We start from the raw sequence: 17,408 nt of genomic DNA on the forward strand, positions 1-17,408 counted from the left end.
ATGGAGACAAGCATTGTTCTCAGACGATTCAAAAGAAAAAGCATATTTCAAATGGTGAGGGGCGTAAATGCCTCATAGAAATGGTCCACGATGTGAGACCAGACTACCATATACAATGTAGGCCCAGACCTGGAATTCGGGGTGCAATCTGGATATCTCAAGAACAACAACAAGCCTCACAAGCACAATAACAATCATCAAGCGCACTACCACCACCAATAAGAAAAAGTTGAACAAAATGCGTTCGTTTATCTGGCTGAGTGCACTTATCGGGCTTGCCATCGCGGCACCCGGAGCGTCTATTCCGGAGGAGAACGACAAGCGGGAATGGCTTGACGGCTACGGTCGTGGCGGCGGCGGCGGCGGCGATGGATATGGTGGAGGCGATGGCTACGGCAGAGTGAGTGACTCCTGGATTGTGAAAGAGAAAAGGATACTGACATTATACCAGGCTAAGCGAGAATGGCTCGACGGCTACGGTCGTGGCGGTGGCGGCGGCAGCGATGGATATGGTCGTGGTGGTGGCTATTGGAAGGTAAGGCCCCTAGCCTCTGGGGCAGTGAACATGCTAATGAAACTGTATAGGCGTAGCTATAGTGCATTGGCGGGTGACAAAGTCTGCAGGAAGCTGTACTTGATGTACGCTTCACTGTGCGGTTCATTTATCAAAGCCGGACTCTTTCACCATTTACGCTTTCGACGGATGTATCCTGTTGCCTGGCGCAGCATTCAACATGCAAGGTACTGTATCCGTGCGACTTCCGACAAGGCTTTGCCTTTTCTTGTCATTTATTCTTGAGCCTTAGTGCTTCCAAGGACACAAGTCATAACATTTTGATTCATAGCGAGGAGGTGCCTGTAAAAAGTCTCCTCAATGTTCCATTGTAGTGTGCATCTTTAGTAAGGTATTTTTCGAATACGCAAGTGCCATTTATCTCATATTGGATAGGGTAAATCCAGGATCAAGTTCTGGAATGATGGTAAACTAGATGAACACTACTAGAAAGTGACAGGGTTGATTTTGTGCAAAGGAAGATGATACAGATGATAAAAATGATAAATCTGGAAGTATTCAATTGAAGAATAATGATACTCCCCTGTTTAATGACTTAATATATCAGTACTGGACCGGCTTCCCAAGACAGGAAAAAATAATCACACACATTACCAACTGTTCATCTCGGCGAAGATGTCTCCCCCTCCATGCAATTGCCTCCCAGGTCCTGCTAAAGCCATGCGAGAAACATCTATTCGCTCATCCACCATAATGGCCGGCAACAGGGTATGGCTGTTTCCATCAGTCGTAAAGCATACCTTGGAAAGCCGCAACCTCTCCTGCTCACGCAGTATGGCCACAAAATCGTCCAGAATTTCAATAGTACCGCAGCTTTCTGCCATATGAAGTCCATCAATGACCCAGATAATTGATGGCGGTGCATGCACCAGGAGGCCCTCGATAATCCTCAATGCAGTGGAGGTAGATCCCATCGTTCCATCAAGAATTTCAAAATGCGCCAGGAGCTCTGGGGTACCGTGGAAGTCTGCGGGGAGCAGACGCGCAAGTTGTGCGATTATGGAGTACAAAAGCGCGATGACAGGGACTTCTTGGCTCGAGACATCCGTGTCGCAATTGTACCTTGGCTTACAGAAGAATGAGATACAGGGAATTTGTGCCCTTGTGCTCAAAGTGCACAGCTGCATGGCTGCCAGGGAGAGATTGGACCTATGATTAAATGACGGGACCCCCTCGAGCCAGATCATTTTCGACCGTGGGCTCCTGATCCAGTCCTGGATCTCACTCAATACTTCCTGTGGAAGTAGAGAAGATGGAATTCCTCGGAGTGTATTGGAAAGCTCTTCTCTCCCATCGTCAGTGTACTTCATCAGGGCTGTCGTGGCTTTCTGAATGTCGTAGCGCGTGCACGTCTCATCTGCGTCTTGGATGGCTTGTTAGGAAGGTAGAATAAAACAGATAAACGCAGCAATATTTACCAGAGTCCGACTCAGTCTTCAATGTCTCGACTTCAGTAGCTTGAACATTTGTCGGCGTAACATCTGTCAGGCTCCCCTGCTTCTCGTGTATCTTTAGCGACTGTGAATCTGGCTCACAGATTAGATCACAATTCTCGAGGCGGCTTAGGCAATTGTCCTACCGTGTTTGGTATTCCTCTCAACCTCTTGAAGCGTTTCAAGTGAGCATGCTCCCACGAGCTGACCCAAGTGATGAAACTTTGCCTGCGTCGCATCCCGGTCGTCATCTCGACTCTCACTTCCCACAACGTGAAGGTATAAGAATTTTCCAGAGACATCGATTGGCCGTGGGCTGACAATATCAAGCACTTGGCCCAGCTTGCTGCTGATACCCAGGACCTGCTTTTCTGCTAGATGTGCCGCCTCGTCACGGATCCGTGCAACCGCCGATTTCATGCGATCAACCAAGTCCTTGACTTCATGGTCATAAGAATTCCTATCAATGATCGTCCGATATCGATGGCGCGGTCGACTAAACCATGACATTGCGTTGCAGAGGAACTCAAAGACCATCACGTAGTAGTCCACGACGAGCGTCCTCATGTCTGCGCTGTCCCAGATATCCGTCTTTTTTTGGACGAGCCTCAAATCACTGCTAAGATCGACCAAGGCGGAAAAGAACCCCTCAGCAATTCGCTTATAATTGGCACATATCTAAGTACGCGCAGATGTTTTGAGCTCATAGCCAACTCGTGCTCTCCGGATGTGATCGCATACCTTGACGACTGACGAGATAACACCCGTGATCAGACTGATGTACTTGTCTCCGGTCGGGATGAACTTGAACAGAAAAGAATGGTCGTCCATCATCTCCAGAAAGTCGACAACATAACTTTTGACCTTTCCCAGTCCTTTACTTCTCTTAGCCTGCCAGTCCATCTGGGCGTCCTGGACGATATTTCTCAACGTGGCAATATTTGGTATCTCCGGGACTAGTTGATCAGAGCCCACTCTAGAATCTTCATGATGATGCTCCCGAAATCGCTGCCAAATCTCTACAATGCTCTTTCGACCATCTTCTAGCCGCCTCAAATCTGCGTCACTGGTGAATTAGTCAGTCTCGGCATAATGCTACTACTTGAAAAGGCATGCCTGGTTGCATGATGGGCCTTACTCTGTGGTATCACCGAATTTGAGCCATTTGCTCCATTGTTCCGCCTGCACCCGAGACTGTTTCTCGATCTCGTCCCGCTGTTTTATCGTGGTACTCAGGGCCTGGGTGAGCGGATTGTTGGGCGTCTCCTGCTCTGCCTTCATACTATATCGCCTAATCAGAAAGGATATCGGTGGTTGTTGCATTGCTTACTCGTCTACCTGGAGCCAATATATCCAAGTGTTGTCGAAATTTAGTTGTATGTGGCGTGTTATATATTGGAGACGGAATAGTGATGAAGTCGTCTAGTGGGGCGGAGAGGGCTTGGGTATTGGGCACTGAGAAATATCCCATGTCTTTACGCCCCCACTCAGCCTCTTCCGTGGCCGTTTGAGAGCCAGCAGACCAGTCGCCAAGGCCAAAAAAAACAGGGAAGCTTCGTATTGGCGTGAGTGGTATGGCCGCCGGACACGGGGTCTATAAGCGCTGAGCCTGAGAATGGAGCGCTAAGTGGAGTGCTAAGCCTCTCAGCCTCCACAAAATGGTGGAATCAGAAGATAAGCCATGCAGTAATCTTAAGCCAAATTTTATACGCTTAGTGGTATAAAGACGGACCGACATCGCGTCCTGAAGGCCCCAGAGTTGACTTTTCCAGGATCAATTATTAGAACTTGAATCTAGCGCCTTGTTTCAGGATTTGGCAAACATAACCATGAGCCACGGCGACGCAGGAGACATGAGTGCCATCACCTTGGGCACTACTTTGGTTTCAACTCCCCCTAACAACATAAGCATAAGTGTGAGTGCAGAATCAGACCCTGCCTCGTCAAATGTCGAGACACATATACCTACAGGAGCAGACCACTCCCCGAGTTCCGATTTAGAGGAGGATGCTGCAAAGGAAAAAGTGACCGAAACTGGTGGAGAGGGAGGTGTTTCCAGTGACCAAGCCAAGGACCAGTATGAGGATAATCAGGTGTCATGGGCAACCTTATATTGTCCGGAGAATGGGCGATCCCATGCGACCCTGCTAGATTTTGGATTTGGCGAATGCCCCAAGTGCGGCCAGAATTTGACGGTCATGTGGACGCAGCCCACATGGGTTCAGCGAGAGTTCAATAATCCACAAGAAGACAGCAAAGAACAGGATGACAACCAACCAGGACCACATTTGCCTATGAAGAGCGATGCAGAACAATTGGCTCCAGCGCCTGAGGTCCACGAGGACTCCACCACTGATCCTTCTTCCATTGTGACCTATTGCCTGGAATATCTAGACGCCGGGAGCAACATTATCACCACAGTGCCGTGGTCAGGTCCTTTTAACAGCTCAGTCATTCAAAAAAGCGTCGAGGTCAAGCAGCGCGTTATCTTCAATGTCACTACGGTTTTGGAGACGTCTGTGCCCCCGGACCCGCACAGATACTCACATGAAGTCGAAGGCCTTCTACACGATGGCATCATAACGAACCCGACCATCGAGGTTGGGGTCCGTTCGACTCGTATGACCATCTTCTCCAAAACTCTTCTCAATGCTCTGGCCCGTGCGGTAACTTACTACCCGGCTGAAAGACTGGGTGGGGAGTATCTCCAACTCAATGAGCCATTTTGCTTAGTCGGTCATCATCTTAAAGAGCTTGAAGCTTACCGAGCGACATATCGAGAAGATGATGTTGGCTCCCCACAGCCAGATGCCGCAGACCATGATCCTGCCATTCCTTTGTGCGAGAAGGAGACATTTGATCAGCTAGGCCTGCTGCTTGATTATGTAAAAGACTCGTTCTATAAAGATCGTCTCCCTGATGAACTAGCCCGACACACTCAGAACCGTTGCACATTCCGAATGCTGTGGTTACTCTTCAAGCCCGGAGAAACTGTGTATATGGAGTCTGGGGGTCAACTGTCAGCCTACGTGGTCCAATATCTGCAAGTTGATAAGACGTTGCTTTCATCCACTGGTCGCAAGTTTACTCATCCCTATATTGTCCAGCTGTGGAATCTTGACTTTAATGGAACATATGTCGGGAGGCGTTCCAAAACCGTGACTATCGCACACTTCGATGGCGAGCGACAAGTCACCTCGCTCAAGATATTTCCGTGCCACTTCATCGATAGACAGGACAATGGAAAGACTCGGAGGCACTTGGAGGATCTTGGGCGGAAATGGTATGAGCTTCTCCAGGGAAAGCAGGTGTTCTACTCGGGCGAGTTCCTGGGTCCATCTAAGCGACAGGTAAGCATGCGTTTATTACCCGTATGAGCTATACTGACATCTCGTGACAGTACCGAGGTCGCGTCTATGTCGACTCGGCTTCTTTTTTTGCACAGCACGAATACACAGCCCCAGACATTTGTGAAGTCGAGGACATGGGTGACGGACTAGCTAAATGCCTCTGCGAAGAGTGTCGTGGCTGGAAACCTCACCCGTTGCCTGGCTTCCGGTGGGCCGCTTATGATCTTTTGGACCCAAGAGTGGATATCGATCTTGAGCTTCCCGAGTCCCCCGAAGGTGCTCGTCATCGTTACTTACTCTGCAGCCGGGTACTTTATGGACTTGTGTTGAAATCCAGGACATGGGGTGGGTGCTACCATGTCGAATCTGCTTTCTCAATGACTCGCTAACGGGCGCAGAGGAATTGAACGTCTCGTACTGTAGGGAGCCGAAAGTGAACAAAAGGGCTATTGATAGCTTGGTTATGCCGGAAGCGAGGAAAGAGATGATCCGCGCGCTTGTGCAGAAATACACAGATTCTAGAAGCGACGAACACAATAGATCTTGGGGAGCCGATTTCATTGAGAACAAAGGCGAAGGGCAGATATTCCTCCTTCATGGCAGTCCGGGCGTGGGGAAAACCTTTGTAAGTTGTATCCTCTCCAGATATAACCTGAACCCTACTGACTGCCACAGACTGCTGGTAAGTCGTACACACGATCAAATGACAGCACGTCGCTATCATCACTGACCCAACCCAGAATGTATAGCCGAATACACCGGACGGGCACTACTATCGCTGACCGTTGGAGACATCGGTACGGACGAAGTAGTAATGGAGAGACAATTGTCCAAATGGTTCAGGCTAGCCGAACAATGGGGCGCAGTCATGCTCATCGATGAGGCGGATGTCTATCTCGAGAGGCGACAGATCACAGATCTTAAGCGCAATAGTCTGGTATCCGGTAAGATTGATACAGTAATACCCAGATAACTCCAACTCATACTTGACTCCACAAAAGTGTTTCTCCGATGCATCGAATACTATCGAGGAATCCTATTCCTGACGACTAACCGAGTCGGCCACTTCGACGATGCCTTCATCTCTCGAATCCACGTCGTCATTCGGTATGACAATCTGAGTGAAGAAAACCGGAGAACGATATGGGAACAATTCTTCGACAAGTTGACCGACGAGCGCCATGACTTTGTTGTGACTCGACGTGCAAAGTCCTATGTCTTGGAGGATGAAGTGATTAGCAAAATGCAATGGAATGGACGGGAAATTCGTAATGGTATGGTCTTTACCCATCCCGGCTCTTCGTACAAATAAAGAAACTGACATAGTTTTTCTTTCTAGCGTTTCAAACAGCCGTTGCCCTCGCCGAGTACCGTTTCTCTCAAAAGCAAGACAAGTCCAAAGACGACGGCCCGACATTGGATCAGCGAGACTTTGAGCAAGTGTGCAACATGACGAGGGACTTCAAGCAGTACTTGACCACTGTGCATGGTATTGATGAAGAGGATCGCGCGTTTCATGCTAAGGCTAGAGCCGGTAATATTCGCCGGGCTTGATGCTGTCGAAATCGTCTGCCCATAAAGGGAACCTGGAGTCTCGTACGAAGCCAAAACAATACAAACATGCCACATAGACTCATACCAACTAGGTCATTCACTCATTACCTCCCTTCCCATGACTCACCCCTTACCATATCATTCACCAATACTTAGGTCATCATTCTGCAACTTATTAGTCTACAATAGGGTACCCAATCAGCTCCCCCTATTCTCCGAGAAGTCGAAACAATCGCGAAAATCCACTTTACCTGACAGCCCAATCATTCGACGCGCTGGTGACGCGTGAACGTAATTATAGAATTAGATCATATCAGATTAGATTGTCTTCCAACCTGGTTGTCTACCGTAATGAATGATTATCTTATACTGATAGCCATATACGCTCTATCCAATAAATGAGGTCAACGTTTTAACGTTTATTTCATCTCGTGTTGTGCTTTTAGCTTGTTTCAGGTCTTCGAATATACTCCCAGTATCACTAATAGATTTGGGGTAGCGACCCCCCGAGGTAAGAAGCCATCATCATAAACTATTGTTAATCTGCCATACTATGGCACTGCATTACCTGCGATATTACTTCCTATCTCGCTAATATGCTCCAGTATCAAGAGAACCATTTTCAACTACCAGCGATAATGGAGTGCGTATCACTAAGTAACACTCGAGAATCACATTTGGGAAATAGTGGTCAGTGTTCTTGAAACTCTATATGAGTGTTTATTTTCCTCGTGCGGCCGAATTCCCCTCCCCAATCCCCAGATCTCGAACACTTTTTCCTCCTTGTATGCTCAAAATTAAAGTGCTCTAATGTCTACGGTTAGTATCAGCGACTCTTCAGAGCCGGTTGTCCGCCTTACAAGAACGAAATGAGGTAAAATGAAATGGTCTCTATAATAATGAAGGCGGGTTTTTATTTTTCATTTTTTTTCCCATATAATCGAGAGGATGCTTATGGTAAGTCAAATGATGGAAATGTATGCTGTATTAGAGAAGTAAAGGTCACTGAAAAACACGTTATAGAACAGTGGTAAAAGAAGCGCCCGAGCCGCCACATGCTCCTTCAACACCATAAAACAGACCTTATTCTCAGGTATAACCGAAGACTCCGACGTAGTCCCTGATGTATTCATAACTTTCAGCAAAGGAAAACAAGTATGACGTAAGTTTTCTTAATGTCAGCTGTAGAAAGCGCAGCTTGCGACGGGACTCTATCAATACATTACTGACTCGCCTGACCAAGGGCTTTCCTTGAACTGCCCTAATTTACTCTTCTCAGCTGGGAATACTAGCAACTCATTGAGTGGAGACATTTAAGGATAGCAGTGATTGCTGTGGACACGTTGCCTCAAACTCTATCCTGACAGATATCAACACCAGCTCACAAACAATTGTCAACCCAACATTGCTGAAAGAGAGGTCAATTCCGTATCCAAATCGGGGATCTTGGCAATTGTAGTGCCGTTTGCGGAGTCATTGAGGATAGATGCTTAGCCATTTGGGTGCATGCTTTTGGAAGGTAGGAGAGCATCTGTGAGGTGAAAGGTGCTAGATAGCAATATCTCGTGACAAACTTCTTGGGCATGAAGGTTCTTGTTGCGACGATAGCAGCAGCGAGCCCACCAGGGTCCAAAGGAGTGATCGAGCTTTTGCTAACCAATACAACGCCCCCATCATAAGGGATAGGGCCTAAGGTTGAGGGGTCTTTAACACGTACGAACATGGCCCGACAATGATTTGGTAGACTGAAGAAAGCGCTTTGGGCCGTTGTCGCTCAGGGATGTGGGCTGGATGGAATTGTTATGATCGACAGTATTTCGGCTTGTGACGGGGCAATACATACGGTAGATAAATAATAAACAACACTTACTCTGCAAGAAAGAGGTTTGGCATGTAGGTATCGAATTCTCGTACTTTGGGAAGTTGTCATCTGGTATCCCGAGCCCTAATAATGGTTTTCAAGCAAGAAAATGTGGGATAGAAGTAAGTTAGTATCGATACGCCTAACTGATTGATAGACAATGACCTATATTTTGTTATCTCTTCAAATCGGTACGCGAAAGCCATCTTCACGACCTGAGTAGAGTCAACAATCTAAAGTTCTCTATCCGAGTAGACGAGGATTATTTCTCATACAAAGGTAATAATACAAATTCATAGAACAGAATACATCCACATCAGACCAATCTCCGTTACATTCTTTATTTGCTCCCCTTAGCCTTTCGATAGCTGTGACCATCGTAAGTATAAGCATATTCGCCGACATCAAATCCCCACTTGCCCTTGCCATTGGAACCCGGTTTACAAATGGCATCATCCTTGTTAGGCTTTGCGTTGTTATTCCGGAGAGCCTTGCAGTAGGGACTGATCGATACTCAGAACAAGCATTTGTCAGAAGAAGGGCATAGAGACATAAGGTCACATCTTACCCGAGGGTCCCAGTCCACCCGGTAATTTGATACCAGCTATTTTGGCCTTTATGTGCCGGTTGGATTTGGTATTTTCTGTAGAAGCTGTTGATTGATCCGCCCTGAGAATGCTGGGACTTTTCAGTTACTGGGAAAAGGAGAGCCCTATATGGTGGTTAGTACGCGAAGTAGTCATCATCATCAGGGAGCTTACTGATAACCACCCTGAGTAGTTGATGTGTAAGGAAATTCCTCTGGAGATACATATAGACTGCCAGGGATCTTGACGTTGGCCGCTGTTGGGTTTCGGAATGGGCCAGTGCCATCGCTTCCTGGAAACTTCTTCTTTACACCCGCATCCTTTCGATTTTGATCACTCTCTGTTCCGTCGCGCTGGCTGGGTGGTTGAAGAGAATGTGTCTATCAGATAAATGTTCACTGCTGTATTGGTTCCGAGGGTTAGTGCCAGAGGCTCACAAGACTGGTTCCTTTCCCAGACATAAGATAGCATAGCAGTCACCATCAAAAGGTAAAGCGTTTTCTTCCTTAACCTCCATGGTTCCCGCAATGGGGTAGGCTTTACTTGAACCAGCAACAGGAGGGGCACGCCTATCTAAGTTGGTCGCAGAAGCAGCATCAGGGGCTAAAATTGGGGCTGCATGGGCAAAGTGTATGCTCCCTATGCAGAAGAAAGATGCAAGGAGATTGAAGACCCGCATGTTGAAAGAGATAGAAGGTGTATAAAATGAGCTAATCCTTGAGTAAACATTTGATTTAAAGCACCGATACGTCCCTTGGACATTGAGATGCTCCAGAGAGCTAGGAGAGAGCTCGCTTTTGTATTTGGCTTCTGATCTCTCCAGGTCTTACATCACAAATAGATTCAAGGACATGTCTGTGGCACCACACTGGGGCTGAAATTGCTGACTTTCCCTTGCAATTGTGAACGGAGAGCAGCATAGTATACTGAAAAGGATAAGCAAATTTAAAATCCAACATGGGGTATCAGGGACGTAAAAAGGCACAAGAGCCTTCATGAAACATGGTATCACTGTCATTAAGAAATTGGTGACAACTGAAGGGGAATAGGCTGACCAAGAGATTGCCAGATGTGACCCATCATTGAAAAGATGTGCTTAGAGAATAACTTCAAAATAGTAGCATCGGAGAAAAGTAGGCGGATGAAAGAATGGGTAGGTAGAAGGCAGTCATTGTCAGGGATCTCAGTCTGAGTATCCTAACAACCCGTGATTGCCAGATGGCTATATTGGCATCCATTCTGCTAGAAAAGGACTGAGTCGTTGGCAAAACCTGGGAAAGTGTTGGTTTCACGAGTAGTAAACCTCAAGGATCAGAAAACCGCATTTGCGAGAACCCAAAGCTACATCTGTCACCAAGGGCAAGTATTACTAAACTGGGGGCTAACATCCCCCAGAGTGCCATAGAAGCTTTTCATTGGGATATTACTGAAGTAGCATGCTTTTGCAAGGAACTTGTAATTGAAATTCGGTCGCACAGCATGTTGCAAGAGAGGCTAATACCCGTGATCTTTGCCTGCTTAGCACCATAGCAAACAAGGTAGACAGACCAATGTCTGCCTAGGCGTCTGTTAGATGCTCAAAGGAGACAAAACCGCATACGCCCGGTTTAGGCTTCTAGTTGCGGCAAGTCCGTAATAATTATAACAGTGCTAGACCGGAGCTTTCTTCTGAACCTGACCGACATGTATTTCCAGCTGTCAAACAAAGCAATTTCTGAGCCCGTCGCGGCTTGGATCCCCAGCTGATCTCCCCCTTTTTGACGCGTTGGCTTACGTGACACACACACATAAGGCTCTCTTCAAAGTTTCTGCACATCTAGCTTACATTGGCTGACTACGTTACTCATGACTGAACAACTAATTTACATGACAGCGGTTCGCCCCTGAATTGCAGCATCTGACAGGCATGTAGCCGAAGGGTTCAAAGCGGTGAGTGTTACGTGTCGCCTATCACCGCATATTCACCATATACGCGCCTTACCCAACCTGGCCATCCAGCGGTGATAGGAGTATTTAAGAACGTCTATCCCAGCTGTCTACTCCGTGTCTAAACCTAATGCCACTGAACAGGAGCTCCGCGCTGATCCGTTCCAAGATTGACAAAACCACTGGCTGTTAATCCACTCACAATGTCCGATATCATGACTCTGTTCACAGCAAACATGCCAGCAAGTGTACGAGAGATGACATTCTCCTCTACACGTCTGAGTAAGCTTAGCTAACCTCCTGGAATAGATCTTCAATCAGCTCTTCGATGAGAGTCAAACGGCTGACAATGCCTGTCCGTTTCTTACGCTTGTCCGTTATCCTGAGCAGAAAGAGGTGGACGAATGGGGAACGGAAGCGCCCATTCAAGACTTCAAAACAGGATTCCTAGGCAAAAATGACGACGAGCTCCGTCAGTACTTCCGTCGCTTCTTCTCGGAAAGACCACCATCTGAACAAGGGATGACTGTGGAGAACTGGATGGCAGTCCTAGACGACCAGTCGGCCGTGGACTCAACGATCGTGCTACACTATGGGATGAAAAAATCAGTGTGGGATGACCTACATGAACATGAGCCTGATAAGGAAGTCTTCGGAGAAGGGAAGCTTTGTGAGGACGGGTATATCTGGTGGAAGTGGAGGGTCCCGTTCAAACACTCATATAGTTTTTTCATTGCCGTCGAACACTGCGACTTTGAGATTCTGGAGCTGTTGTGTCGCCCTGAACATCGGAACTCCCAAGGGATTGTTGATTATGAGACTTGCTGGAAGATTATTTGCGGGGATATCCGTGATCCTTTGGGGAAGGTGGGAGGACAACGGGAGGCGTCGCCTGAAGCGTGATATTGAGTGCCACTATTGTTGGCCATAGAACTTCATGGCTGAAGGAGCTAAGGGGGAAGAACTGCAGCATGGTTAGGACTTTGTCATGCGAGAATTCAAGCTGGATTGATTTACATTCCTACGTATATTCTTCGACGCAATCACTTCCGTTACAGAACAATAATGGGATGATGGACGAGAACAGGACATAGTTCATTCACACTGTGGACAATGTCGCCTAGATGACGCACAGTGACCGGTGAAGCATAGTAAGCTATATTCAGTAGGCGGTATGAGCACAACTAAGTGATCAGTGATTATATTAGCTTCGCTAGGTTATTCAATTCACGGGGTATATTGATAGAGATCATATTTATATGCACTATCATGTACTCACATGCTATAACACAACTATGGGTTATGTGTCAAAAAGACTTCGGTTTACCTCTCCGATATCTATCCCCGAAGGGACTATTTCCAGAGACTCGCCATAGCAAACTGGGTGCGTAGTGGATGGCGGCCCTCCCAATTGGTACCATGACAAAGGACCAGAGCAGCAGAACGGAGGGCAGTATCGCCTAATGCACTACAACATGTCAGAAAATCCCGACATGGAACCGTGATCCATAATCTCCGGTTATTCGGCACTCGGCTTTTCTCCCTCTAGAATGAATGCGACTGTCCAGTGTTTGTATCTCGACCAGACGGCTTGCTAGGTTTAGTCCTGTCAGCTTGATGAAGAGGACAACCGACGACCATAGGGACATGGCCCTGACCAGCTCGTCGTAGATGCTCTGCGTGCTTTCTGTATCTTTCAAAGTGTTAGGCCTTTGTTTCTTCTACTTCAGGTCCGTTTGATTCGGAGCAAGAAATCACAGGCCACATCGTAGTTCGGCTCAATCTCTCCGTGAGTCGCCATGGCTGGCAGTCAACCACGCCTACAGACATGGATCTATTCTACTTTCTCCGCCACATTTCATCGTCTGGCGGCGAAGTGTCTTACACGGGAAATACCGGGGAGTGAGCTTCGGTGACAAAGGGCTTCCTGAAAGTAAGTCTACGAAAAGTCAATCCTCAGCACCCGCGCCATCGCCCTTGGTTGCCTTATCGTGATTATTACTCCACCGACGTTCTTCCAGTTATCCCTAATGAGGTGTACACTGTGGATGTGGAACTGTGGCCTACGAATGTCGTGTTGCAGAAGGGTGAGCGCCTCGTTTCAGATATCGGCGCTTCTGAACTGGCTGGTAGCGGTTTTATTCCAGCACAATGGTCCAAGTGACAGGTAAGCTAACGACAACACGTTCCATGGAATAAATGTAACACGTAAACTGAATAACAATCGAACAGGCCAGAAAGCGTTTTCAAGGGCAACAATCATGTGCACTTCGGACCCAACTATGAGAACCGGATCAGTCTTCCCGTAAATCCAAGCAGCGATTGATTCAGAGTACCTGTATCCAATCTAGAGATTCTAGTGGTAACAGTGACATTGTCAGATATTCTTGCTCTCAGGGGTCTCTCCTCTAGCGTACCTTCTCATATTATGAACCCTTGCATGACCAAGCTCAGTTGAACCAAGTCGATCTGCTCACTCCCGTGCCAACCACAGCCTAAATTACTAGCTGTCTGGCATGAGGACAGGGGTCAGTATATAAGCACTGCAAAGGAAGGGACAACCTGAGGAGATCGTTATCCTGAGTGGGATCTAAGTGCATCTCATCGCCTACCAGGAGCATTTGGCCCAAAATAAATTTATGATCTGTGAGATCCATGATTATCCAGTTCTTTCGACCCTCGGGTGAAATCCCGGAGATGTTCCAGTGTTTCATCTACGAAAATCCCGGCGATACCGACAGTTATGATACTGTTTGCCCAGGAAGCCCTAGTAAATCGGTATGTTAGTTGATTACGCAGGCTTGTGAGGCGGCATAGTGGGCTTTTCCTTTGGCGGGTCTGTGTATATAGGGCACCTGTTCCTCCTCCTTAATCTAAGCCATCTCTGAAAGGACACCGGCCGTCCACCTTCAGAAAACACATAAGTTCACCCGAGACTCACCGCATACCTCTTAAAAACCACCAACTCAAACAGGAATCCCGGCCGTCCATCATGCGGGGAATACTCCACCTAACTAAGCAAGGGCGGGCTAAATGCCGGAGAAGGAGCCGAGCTTCTTTTCTTTATCTTTCGCCCGACCTTCTCCAAAGCTGGGCGTTGTAGGCTTTCAGCAGGTAATGATAGATATGAAGTGGTCGCAATTGTTGCCCTTAGCTCTGCATCTGAGCTCCACAGCCACGGCCAGCATTTCTACTGAAAGTGAGTCAACCTGAACCATCCTAGGAAAAACGTTGCATATACATCCTTACTTAACATATAACAACCAAAATTAGGTATGGATAAATCACTTGAGCCATTCAAGTATAACACATTTCCCCTCGGTACAATTACCGCCACGGGCTGGCTGCATGATCAGCTGGAGCTCGAAGCAAATGGACTGGCCGGCCATCTCAACGACTTCTACCGCTTTGTGGCTGGATCAACATGGGCCGGGGGTGATTGGGAGTACAGCACGCTAGACGAGGCAGCGCCCTACTGGTTTAATTACGTTGTCCCCCTCGCCTGGACCATCGACGACGCGCGCCTGAAAGCTCAGGCGAAGCATTTTCTCGATTACGTGCTTGACAATCAAGCTGAAGATGGATGGCTGGGGCCCGAGAAAACTCACCAAACTCGAGGAATCTGGGCACGTAGTCTGCTCTTCTTTGGCTTAGTGGTGAGTGCATATGTCTGGTATGTGTACATGTGGTGCTCGGCTCTGACCCAGCGGTCCAGCAATACGCACAGGCAGATCCATCCGAGACGGACCGGATTGTAACAGCGATGCATAAGTTTACCATCCTGGCTCGTTCCATGCTCAAGGACAATTTCACCGGCCTCATCGAGAACACGACGCTTGGAGACGAGTTTGATCCCTACGGCTTTGGACTAGCCCGGACGCATGAGTTGCCCATGTCGTTGCAGTGGTTGTATGAGAACTATCCACGAAATAACTCAGAAGTAATCTGGGAGACTATAGAGCTTATGTTTGCCGGTGGTGTCGCGGGTGGGAAGGACTGGACAACCTTCTTCGTGGAGGGCATTTTCCCCACCTTGGGAACGCCGTATATCACGACCAGCTCATTCACCCATGGTGTCAATTTAGCGGAAGGTATGAAATTGAGCCCTAGGGCAGTGGAAGGCAGTGCTGACCGAGACAGGCTTACGGTATCCGACGGTGCTCTACCGAATGAATGGAAATCCTTCCCTGCTGGACCAGACCGCCTTAGCGGTAAACTTGCTCACCACCTACCAGTCGACACTTGCTGGGAGCATCACGGCCGATGAGCATCTGGGCGGACTCAGTCCCGAGCGAGGGTATGCGTGTCTTCGCCTCTCTTTGAATTTGCTATTTGGTACTGACATGAAACAGCTCGGAAACTTGCATCTCAGTTGAGATGATGTTTTCTATGGCCTATCTGTATCGGTTCTACGGCACGAACGCATACGCAGACCGAGCCGAGCGCGTCGCATTCAACTCCCTGCCTGCAGCGCTATCACCGAATTGTAAGTCTATGAGCACCTAGTACAAATACCCCAGCTAATACTTTCTCAGGGTGGTCACATCAATATGTCCAGCAGGTCAATCAGCCTTGGTCCCGCAACTTGAGTGCCGTCCCTTTCGCCAACGTGAACTCCTACGCCAACAGCTATGGCCTCGAGCCCAACTTTCCTTGCTGCACCGTAAACCATGGCCAGGGTTATCCCAAGTATGTGGCCGCTTCTTATGTCCTTGAGGGAGACAGCCATGTGATTCACGCACTACTGGGGCCCGAAACATTGAGCACGACCCTTGCTGCAGGCAACGTGACCATAGCATGCACAACCAACTACCCCTTCTCCGGCCGACTGGAATATGCAATCACAGCCACCACCGACCTATCATTCTCCGTCCGTATCCCTGACTGGGTGAACAAGACGAGCTCCCAGTACTCACTGGCGGGTGGATCGTCCAAACCCCTCTCCTCGGCCTCCAATAACCTGCAAACCTTCAACCTCACCAAAGGAACTACCCAGATAGCTGTGCAGCTAGAAATGGGCATCCAGGTCGCAAAGTCACCAGCCAACGGCACCGCAGCCATCTACTACGGCCCATTATTATATGCGCTAGACATAGACTACAACTCCACCTACCACAGCCCCCTCAACTACTCCGCCTTGGAGCCACTGCCAGCAGACCAGATCGTGGCGCAGACACATGACTATGTGCTCGACCCAACCTCTGCTTGGCGGTATGCTATCGACCCGACCTCGGTCACTGTTCAGCAGGTCTACGATCGTGATGGACAACTACAAAATCCCATCTGGGCGAAAAATGCCACCCCCGTTGCCTTGTTCGCCGATGCATGGCTGGTCCCCTGGGAGGAGGACTCGGGGACCGCTGCGGTGCCCCCTAAGTATCCAAATGTCACTGGGTCGCCGAGTAAGATCCGCTTGGTCCCTTACGGCGCGGCAAAGCTGCATATTGCCGACTTCCCTATTGCGGTTCAGCCGTCGTAGGGGCTTGCCTATGATGTTATGGAATATATAGCTTTTAAAATAGTTGAGGCTTTGGTGATCTCTTATTTAATTCATGACCACGACCCCAAAGACCTTCGCTATGTGGCTCTTAGAAGCTGTCTACAAGGTAGCATGTGTGGTAGGACTACCTGGTATTAATTGAAGTTACAACAGCACATTACGTATGCATGGGTTCTCGATTGTAAAGTCAAATCTATAAGAAATAGCAGGGATCTATTTTTCTGATCTTCACTATCTTTCTAGGAGGCCTCTGGGTTCACTTATGTATCACATGGCTATGCTCTGTGTCCGTATAATTTCCTTATGATTGGAGGTCGAAATTGAAGTAAATGCGTCTGACTGTATGCTCCGCCCCAATATATAGTATAGAGAGCTTTTGGTATTCTGAAGGCGAACAACAGGCTTTCATGGGTGGTAAATACCAGTAACTGTGGACATAGGGAACTTTAGCAAAATCTAAATCAGGCTGGTAAAACGAAGCCTCCCGAGGCTCGTGTTAGGAATAAAGGCATCGGCCTCACAACAGGAATAAAATCGCATCAAAAGTAGTATCTCAAAAGATATTGAGATAATATTCTCCCCAAATGTTACCGAGTGAGTGGCACTTCATTATTGCTGGTACC

General features: G+C 48.0%; 6 protein-coding genes across 6 annotated transcripts; 4 read left to right on the plus strand and 2 right to left on the minus strand.

The window, feature by feature from the left end:
• Positions 1 to 80: 80 nt before the first annotated feature.
• On the plus strand, positions 81 to 591 carry BO79DRAFT_216298 (uncharacterized protein; the record flags this gene model as incomplete). Its single annotated transcript, XM_025683310.1, has 4 exons — positions 81 to 92; positions 122 to 400; positions 452 to 535; positions 586 to 591. 4 exons carry the CDS (start codon positions 81 to 83, stop codon positions 589 to 591), a joined length of 381 nt encoding a protein of 126 aa, XP_025540960.1.
• A 573-nt stretch (positions 592 to 1,164) lies between these two features.
• BO79DRAFT_144078 (uncharacterized protein) lies at positions 1,165 to 3,288 on the minus strand (the record flags this gene model as incomplete). The annotated part of the gene is made up of 5 exons (XM_025678366.1): positions 1,165 to 1,937; positions 1,993 to 2,100; positions 2,154 to 2,685; positions 2,749 to 3,073; positions 3,146 to 3,288. 5 exons carry the CDS (start codon positions 3,286 to 3,288, stop codon positions 1,165 to 1,167), a joined length of 1,881 nt encoding a protein of 626 aa, XP_025540961.1.
• Positions 3,289 to 3,836: 548 nt separating this feature from the next.
• BO79DRAFT_236816 (ATPase) lies at positions 3,837 to 6,977 on the plus strand (the record flags this gene model as incomplete). The annotated part of the gene is made up of 6 exons (XM_025684624.1): positions 3,837 to 5,357; positions 5,408 to 5,716; positions 5,758 to 5,989; positions 6,107 to 6,301; positions 6,359 to 6,631; positions 6,697 to 6,977. The coding sequence occupies 6 exons, from the start codon at positions 3,837 to 3,839 to the stop codon at positions 6,909 to 6,911; spliced, it is 2,745 nt and encodes a 914-aa protein (XP_025540962.1). The 3' UTR covers positions 6,912 to 6,977.
• Positions 6,978 to 9,112: 2,135 nt separating this feature from the next.
• BO79DRAFT_143987 (uncharacterized protein) lies at positions 9,113 to 10,038 on the minus strand (the record flags this gene model as incomplete). The annotated part of the gene is made up of 5 exons (XM_025678361.1): positions 9,113 to 9,275; positions 9,341 to 9,484; positions 9,534 to 9,615; positions 9,673 to 9,716; positions 9,797 to 10,038. 5 exons carry the CDS (start codon positions 10,036 to 10,038, stop codon positions 9,113 to 9,115), a joined length of 675 nt encoding a protein of 224 aa, XP_025540963.1.
• A 1,419-nt stretch (positions 10,039 to 11,457) lies between these two features.
• On the plus strand, positions 11,458 to 12,280 carry BO79DRAFT_262685 (uncharacterized protein). The gene is made up of 2 exons (XM_025686608.1): positions 11,458 to 11,533; positions 11,595 to 12,280. Exons 1-2 carry the CDS (start codon positions 11,489 to 11,491, stop codon positions 12,186 to 12,188), a joined length of 639 nt encoding a protein of 212 aa, XP_025540964.1. The 5' UTR covers positions 11,458 to 11,488; the 3' UTR covers positions 12,189 to 12,280.
• Positions 12,281 to 14,560: 2,280 nt separating this feature from the next.
• BO79DRAFT_144671 (uncharacterized protein) lies at positions 14,561 to 16,764 on the plus strand (the record flags this gene model as incomplete). The annotated part of the gene is made up of 5 exons (XM_025678390.1): positions 14,561 to 14,941; positions 15,001 to 15,376; positions 15,426 to 15,582; positions 15,638 to 15,771; positions 15,821 to 16,764. 5 exons carry the CDS (start codon positions 14,561 to 14,563, stop codon positions 16,762 to 16,764), a joined length of 1,992 nt encoding a protein of 663 aa, XP_025540965.1.
• Positions 16,765 to 17,408: the final 644 nt, after the last annotated feature.

The sequence above is a fragment of the Aspergillus costaricaensis genome (assembly GCF_003184835.1).
Source record: "Aspergillus costaricaensis CBS 115574 unplaced genomic scaffold BO79scaffold_11, whole genome shotgun sequence".
Lineage (NCBI taxonomy): Eukaryota > Fungi > Ascomycota > Eurotiomycetes > Eurotiales > Aspergillaceae > Aspergillus > Aspergillus costaricensis.

Excerpts from the sequence above, each read along its gene's own strand:
- BO79DRAFT_262685 (XM_025686608.1), top strand. The coding sequence starts at position 11,489 with ATGTCCGATATCATGACTCTGTTCACAGCAAACATGCCAGCAAGT. Across the intron at positions 11,534-11,594 it reads CAGCAAACATGCCAGCAAGT|ATCTTCAATCAGCTCTTCGA; the intron begins GTACGAGAGATG and ends CTCCTGGAATAG.